Source organism: Telmatherina bonti (genome assembly GCF_933228915.1).
Source record: "Telmatherina bonti genome assembly, chromosome: 23".
NCBI lineage: Eukaryota > Metazoa > Chordata > Actinopteri > Atheriniformes > Telmatherinidae > Telmatherina > Telmatherina bonti.
The window spans coordinates 24,705,535-24,713,790 of NC_136632.1; the positions used below are offsets into that span (position 1 = coordinate 24,705,535).

The 8,256-nt window shown below is 41.6% G+C and overlaps 1 protein-coding gene across 1 annotated transcript; it reads left to right on the forward strand.

The window, feature by feature from the left end:
• The first annotated feature begins 1,569 nt into the window (after positions 1-1,569).
• On the forward strand, positions 1,570-7,942 carry kics2 (KICSTOR subunit 2). The gene is made up of 3 exons (XM_079263365.1): positions 1,570-2,002; positions 2,896-3,187; positions 6,972-7,942. Exons 1-3 carry the CDS (start codon positions 1,771-1,773, stop codon positions 7,789-7,791), a joined length of 1,344 nt encoding a protein of 447 aa, XP_079119491.1. The 5' UTR covers positions 1,570-1,770; the 3' UTR covers positions 7,792-7,942.
• The last annotated feature ends 314 nt before the right edge of the window (positions 7,943-8,256 follow it).

The window sequence follows — 8,256 nt, forward strand, 5'->3', positions numbered from 1 at the left end:
ACATGAAAAAGATATATGTTTTCAAAAAATTTCACATACCCCCTGGAATGCCTTGAAGTACCCCCAGGGGTACGCGTACCCCCATGTGAGTCCCAAGTCAGATCTGACTTCCAGCAGCCACATAAAAGCTTCACTAAGAAGCTTTTTACCAACGGAGAAACATCAACAGAATTAAAAGTTTAGTCTCCCAGAAAGATCAGGAGAAACTCTCCATCCATTCATCTCCAGCAGACTGGATTACTGGAACGGTCTCTTAACAGGACTTCCCAGTAAAACCAACAGACTGGATTACTGGAACGGTCTCTTAACAGGACTTCCCAGTAAAACCAACAGACTGGATTACTGGAACGGTCTCTTAACAGGACTTCCCAGTAAAACCAACAGACTGGATTACTGGGACGGTCTCTTAACAGGACTTCCTAAAAAGAGCATTAAACATCTGCAGCTCATCCAGATGCTGCTGCTGGAGCTTAACTGGGACTAAGACGTCTGAACACATCACACCAGTTTTAACATCTTTATACTGGTTTCCAGTCAGTCACAGGATAGATTTTAAAACCCTGCTGGTTGTTTACAAATCCCAGAATGGTTCTGGACCAGAATACATCTGGGATATGTTCAGAGAATTTAAACCAAGCAGAGTCCAGACCAGAGACCAGATACCAGACCAGAGTCCAGACCAGATACCAGACCAGATACCAGACCCGAGTCCAGACCAGTAATCAGACCAGAGACCAGACCAGAGTCCAGACCAGATACCAGACCAGAGTCCAGACCAGAGACCAGACCAGAGTCCAGACCAGACACCAGATCAGATACCAGACCAGAGTCCAGACCAGATACCAGATCAGAGTCCAGACCAGAGACCAGACCAGAGTCCAGACCAGATACCAGACCAGAGTCCAGACCAGAGACCAGACCAGAGTCCAGACCAGATACCAGACCAGAGTCCAGACCAGAGACCAGACCAGAGTCCAGACCAGAGTCCAGACCAGAGACCAGACCAGAGTCCAGACCAGATACCAGATCAGATACCAGACCAGAGTCCAGACCAGATACCAGATCAGATACCAGACCAGAGTCCAGACCAGATACCAGATCAGAGTCCAGACCAGAGTCCAGACTAAACATGGAGAAACGGCATTTATCTGTTACGCTGCAAACAAGTGGAACAAACTGCCAGTGGAGATTATACTCTCACACCAAATGTAGAAACTTTTAAATCCAGGTTAAAAACATTTCTTTTCTCATGTGCCTATGCATGGCATCTGCACAGTAACCTTTAATTAATTCTGCTTTTAATTGTTTTAATATAATTTATCATTTTATTGTGATTTTATTTGTATTTTCTTTCATGCTTTTTTCTGTAATGCTTCTTAATGTTTCATGTAAAGCACTTTGAATTGTCTTGTACAGGAAAGGTGCTGTACAAGTAAACTTGCCTTGTCTTTAGAAACAATGATCTTTACCTTATTTCTCCTTAAAAATTGCGCTTGATCATATTTGGTACTCTTTGCTTTCCGTAGTATTTACAAACGTGTAGCCAATATGGCGGAAAGCAGATAAGTGGTTTGTAGGATTCAGGCTTATTGTGAAATATTCTACTATTTTCTGGCATCAGTATAAATATGTTACTTTAGCTATAATGATATGTTACTTAAAAGTTGGTAGAAGTTGAACATATTTCTTGAGGAAATGCTATTTTCTTGGTCGGACTTGATGTTGCTAACTCGGTGAGCTAACTCCTAGCAGGCAGCATTTAGGAGATCCATGACGGAGGTGGAGGAGCTGCGGCCCGTCCCACGGGAGAGGGCCATCCTAGAGAGCTTCTTCACTCAGCTTGGCATGTTTTCTTTTGACCGAGCCAAGGATTATGTGGAGAAAGAGAAGGACATCAGCAAGAGCGCCGGGGCGATCTGGAGCTCGTTGCTGGCAGCTCTAGCTCACCTGGCGGCTGCCGAGAAGGTGTTCCACAATATGACATTCCTGGGACAGAAGATAGGTAACTAACTAACTAAATCTCTATCTATCTATCTATCTATCTATCTATCTATCTATCTATCTATCTATCTATCTATCTATCTATCTATCTCTGTCTGTCTGTCTGTCTATTTTATCTATCTATCTGTCTAAATGTCTATCTGACTATATGTCTATGTCTGTCTATCCATCTATCTATCTATCTATCTATCTATCTATCTATCTATCTATCTATCTATCTATCTATCTATCTAATGTAGTCATTTAACACAGCTTGTTTTCCTTCTATTTTTTTTTTTTTTTTTTAAATCACCAGAACAGCTTATCCATCAGGTTCAAGGAGTGTCCTTATTCTGTTTTACTGATACTCCCACTGTAGGGTTGTTTAGATGAACAGTGTTAATAACTTTACATGCCTTTATGTTACGGCAATCTGTGTCTAATCAGGAATATGTGAAGAACTTAAAGTCCTCCTTCAGGTATTAAGACAATACATGTAAACAACAACACATATCTATAAACAGATTTTTGGATTATTTAAATGCCGCAGGGATTTTAAATTAAAAATGTTGCTAATTTATAATATTGCAGAGGATTTATTCATCCAACACTGATGAATTGCTTCCAAAAGCTGCAAAAATGTTTTTTTTTTTTTTTAGACGATAATTAATTACAGTCTAATTGGGACTGTTGGGGAATGGATATAAGGGTGAAACTCTCCAGCATTAAAATCTTTCTATACAGACTTTTAAATCAATAATAATAATAATAATTAAAAAAAAAAAAAAAACAGATTCTTAAAGATTATTCAGTCATTTAGAATAAAACTTTTAGACAGCAACATATTTCCAACACCAGATGGCGCTATAACACATTCATCTAACCTTTAGTTTCCCTATAATCCCATCTCTGCAGGTGGCCAGTCCTTCTTCAGCCGCAAAGACTCCATCCGCACCGTCTACACCTCCCTGAACAACGAGCTCAGGAAAGTGGCAACGACCGGACGCCACAGCCAGCCAGGCTCGTCCTCGTCCTACCTGGAGGACCTGCTGTCTCACCTGTCGGAGCAGCTGTGCCACTTCACGCAGGCCCGCATGGAGATGGCCGACCTTTACGAGAAGCTGCACTCACTGGGCAGCCAGAAGAGCATCAACTCGGAGGAGCTGGTCACCACGCTGGAGGCCATCCTGCAGAAATACAGCTCCAAGTCTGTATCTGAGTACATCTACTCAAGTAAAAAATAGAAGGAATAGAAAGTGTACAGTTGAATTTCTGCTGCAGCAACCAGCCTCAGTTTGTTTTAAATGTTCAGACCCTTGAGGTTTTTTCTGCTTCTTCCCTTTTCTTCCACGTACATTTTAATCTGGGCTGCAGTAAGGCAGGAAAATCTTACAAAGTACAGCGACATATTGAGGTCGATGCAGGAAAACTTTCTCCTTAATGAAAGCAGCATTCCAGCTTTTCCAGCTAGAAACAGCAGCTGGAGCAGGAAGGCAAACCGAGCTTCTGCTGGCTGAGCAGGTCGCAGCGTGACACATTACACATTGCAGCTTTCACCGTGCACTGAGGGGTGAAGGTGACAGGTTCAGCTGCAGACATCGGAGCGCCAAATGCAGTTTTAGGTTCAGAAATAAACTTGGCAGATCAGAATGCGTCTGTCAGGTTGCAGCAAATTAGGTCGGCCTCTGCTAGAGAAGATAGATGCACCTTTCCGTCTCCACAGAGAGAGCTGGATCGGACCGTAGGGACCTCGCTTATCAAACATTTACAATAAAAAATGGTCTAAATTTAATCTGATTAAAAAAGTGAAGACTTTGCATGAATACAATGAGACACTGATAAATTCCAACATGTCACAGCCCATTTATGGTCGTTTGCATTGAGAAACATCCTCACTTTATTATATATAATAACAACACACCCCTATAGAAATGAGACGGATATTATCTGTGTTCCCTCTCTGAGAGAGAAAACTGAATGAGGCAAAACAATGTGTTTTAAACACGACATATTAAATATTTAAAGCGCATTTAGAAGAAATAAAATAAGTGCAGAAGATAAAGAACGGTTAAAAGATAAATAGTCAAAGATAACTGATAATTAATGCTGCAAAAGAAATGAGTGTGGTCAGAAATTTAGGATTGATGGAATGATTCCCGTCAGAAATAAAAAGAAGAAAAGTTTTGACATTAAACTCGTTTCCAAAGAAACGGACTCATCTGCGACCTGAAGGCAGAGCACAACAGAAACTCCACCTCTGGAGCACATTGCCAGCATCTCTGCAGCTCTTCCCTGTGTGAGCTCAGCTGGGTGATGATTTGCAACACCAAGCTGGTTGAACAAATATTCACCGTTTCCAAAAGTAGTGGGACGCCTGCCTTCCCGTAGCTTTAAACTTTAATGACATTCCATCGGGTTTAATGTTCCACGCTTTGCAGCTATGAAAGTTTTCCTAAAGGTTTAGGATTGTGTTCATGGGAATTCTTGACCATTCTTCCAGAAGTTGGTTTGTGAGATTAGGCCTGGCTTTCAGTCCCAAAGGTGTTTGGTCAGGTGGAGGTCAGAACTTCAGCCATTCTCGGCCCGATACCTGCGGCAGCATGGCGTAGTTTGGACCCAGAGATGATAACATCCAACACAGATGTTGTAATCCAGATGTCCATGATGTGTCCTACTCATAGATGTATAGTAACGAAGTAGAACTACTTCACAACTGTACTTAAGTAGTAAAATCTGGTGTCTCTACTTTATTGAAGTATTACTTTTTCTCTCCTACTTCTACTTTTACTCCACTACATATTTTGGATCACGATGATACTTTTACTCCGATACATTTTTATTGTCCTGCTTCGTTATTCGTTACAACAGAAAATAAGAAAAAAACATGGTGGAAATTTGTTTAAATCCATTATACTTGTCAGAGTGCGGTGTGTGTCTCGATAGACAATCTCTGTACGAAAGTGTGTAAGTTTCAGTTTCATGCCAGTTAAAAAATAGAAAGAGTGGGACCTCTTTCCTCTAGCTAAAGGTTCTCTGGCAGCTTTGCTCAAGCATCAGGCAGCAAGTTAACAGCAACACAACATGTCTCTTGTGCTTTATAAGTAACCGACATAATTGTAATGAAGTGTGTGATTGATGTGATGTGGAAGAGGGATCCCGGATCCAAAGGGACACATCCTCTGCAGGGGAATCAACAATAATAATTACTTTAGTTTTCACAGAATAACTAGCTTATAAGTGGCCGACTTGCCTTTAGTTGCCATAAGTTATGGATGAAGAGAGACGTCTTCACATAAATAAAAAACATTTAAAGTATAATTACTGGTGTTAGAAGGGAAAAAGCTATGGAGGACAATGAACAGGCTTGATACGTGTTTTTTTCATGGATCTTATTGTTCATGTACTACTGCTCCAGCTAAAGATTTCTGAATGTCAGAACAAAAGTTTGAAATCATAAACTATATGATATATAACGTTTAATGTTGTCTTAAATAACTACACAACACAATGAACTACTTTTACTTTCAGTACTTGAGTAGTAATTTTAAAATAAACTACTTGCAATACTTAAGTACAAACAATATTGAATACTTTAGTACTTCTACTTAAGTGGAGCACTTCAAGAACACTTCATTCATAGAGTACTTGTACTTTTACTTGAGTCTTTCCAGTACTTTCTATATGTCAGGTCCTGCTGCACATCAGTAACAGTTTTAGTACAGAAAGTATCTCTACAACACAGATCCAAAGTAACAACGTGACTCTGACGGAGACTTTTTGGGGGCGTGGATGTGCTCTGAAGCTGATCTCTACTTTTCTCTAAAGATAAACCCACAGTGGGGATCACAGTTGTAAAATCTTCGTATAATAGTTTTCAACTACCCGACTGTCAAACACGGTGGTCCTGAGTGCAAACCACAATAACAAAACAAAAAACACGAAACTACAAAACAAAAAAACGCAACAACAAATTAAGAAAACAGCAACAAATTGAAAATGACAACAACAATAAAAAAAATACACAATGACAAATTAAAAAACACGACAAATTTAATTAACACTACAAAAAATTCTAAAAAAAACCCCACAACAAATAAAAAACACAAAAAAACTTAGAAAAAGCACAACGACATTAACATACGGGAAGAGGTAGGTACCAGCGGGCGACAGGAGAAATCACTGATTGGATGATGGTACCAGACGGCTTTTGAACCAGATGTTCTTGTAGTTTTGTACCTCGTTCAGTTTGGAGTAGAGGAAAGGCTGAAGTAGTCCTAAATTTGTTGTGTTAAATACTACAGAAGTGTTGGAAGTAGTTTTAGCGTGCTGATTGAGACACATTGTGTGTAATAATCAAACTATTCTTGGATAGCAGCAGCTATGTTTGGGCCACGGGTTACGTTCATGTTTTGAAAACTGCGCTACGTACACGACAACTTCTGGTTCAAAAAGCCGTCTGGCACCATCGTCCAATCAGCGGTTTCTCCTGTTGCCCGCTGGTACCTACCTCTTCCCGTATGTTAATGTCTTGTTCTTGTGTTTTATAATTTTCTTCATGTTTTTTATTTGTTGTGCTTTTTAGAATGTTTTGGTAGTGCTAATTTAATTGATTGTGTTTTTTAATTTGTCATTGTGTATTTTTTTTTAATTTTGTTGTCATTTTCAATTTGTTGCTGTTTTGTAATTTTGTGTTTTTTCTCAAGGTTTTGACACAAATTAGTCTGAACGTGGTTTAAACTTCACATAATTATTAGAGCGATCATTTTGAGGGTGTGTAGATGTTGAGCCCGCCTCCATCTTTTATGTTTGTTTCCACTGAGAATAAAGCTGCACGTTCCAAAGTCTTAGTTTAATATGTCACCATGGTGACTGAATGAAGGTCCAAGTTGTTTAGTGAAGGTTCACATCAACAGGTTATGTTAATCTAAACTGCTTTAGAAATGATAAAATGTCCAGACGTTGATGACTGATCAGTACTCTTCCTCCTCCAGGTTCCATCATCCCATTCTGGGCCGCGTGGAGGAGGGCTTCCAGACTGAGGTGGATGTGGTGACGCAGCTGCTGCGCTGCCAGGCCCAGGTGTCGGAGTGGCACTTCCTGCCTGCCCTGCTCAGCCTGCACGGCGCCCACACCAAGCTCGCCGCTTGGGGTCAGCTCTTCCAGCGGCAGAAAGAGACACGCAAAAATCTGTTTGGCGGTCAGTCCCAGAAGACCGTGCAGCCTCCTCACCTGTACCTGTGGCTGCAGCGCTTCCAGGCCGCACTGCTCGCCAAGTTCAGCTTCTACTTCCACGAAGCCCTGAGCCGGCAAACGGCTCCGGCTGACATGAGAGCGCTGACGGCTCGCACCACGCCGGACTACCACGGAAAGATCTCCACCTTTATTCGCAAACACGACGCCAGCAACGTTTCGCTGGTGTTTGACAACCGGGGATCAGAAAGCTTCCAGGGCCACGGATACCACCACCCACACTCGTACCGCGAAGCGCCGAAGGGCGTGGAGCAGTTCCCCGCCGTGGTGTCTCTGCCGTCAGGAGAGCGGCCGCTCACACACTGGCCCAACGTCATCATGATGATGGGAGACCGCGCCGCCGAGCTCAACACTCTGGACAAGGTGGTGCACTTCTACGACGATAAAGTCCAGAGCACGTATTACCTGACGCGGCCTGAGCCGCATTTCACTCTGGTGGTGATCTTCGACGGCAGAAAGTCGGAGAAGGACCTGCACATCGCTGGCTTCCTGCAGGAGATCTCCACCTCGCTTCGAAACTCCAAACCCTTCAGCACCCTCAAACCGGGATCAAAGGGCTGAAAAACAGCAGAAGAAGAAGAAGGAAACTCGACTCATCTCGATGCTCCTCGCCGTGTGACGCGTTTTCAGAGGTCCAACTTCAGCTAAAAATGTTCCAGACCAAAGATCTTTCAGCTATCTGGTGAATTTCTTTCACCTTCAGATTGTTGGACTCTGCCTGGAAGCCTTTATGTAAAACTTCCTTTTAATTATTTTCCAGCAACAACTGTTTTAACAGCTTTTTTTATTTCTTATTCGCTGTATTGACACAACTAAATAAAGTTTTGAGACGACTGTGTAGCTCTTACTTGGGGACTTGACAAGATTTTTAAACTTTCACCCCCCTGTTTGACCTTTTATGGAATCAGATTTGTTTCAGAATCTCAGAGCAAATCTTTTTAAAACTCAAGCGAAAAATAATTAAAACCAAAAATTTCTAGAACTTCAGTAAAATAAATGATCTCAAAATCAAAAAAGATCAGTCAT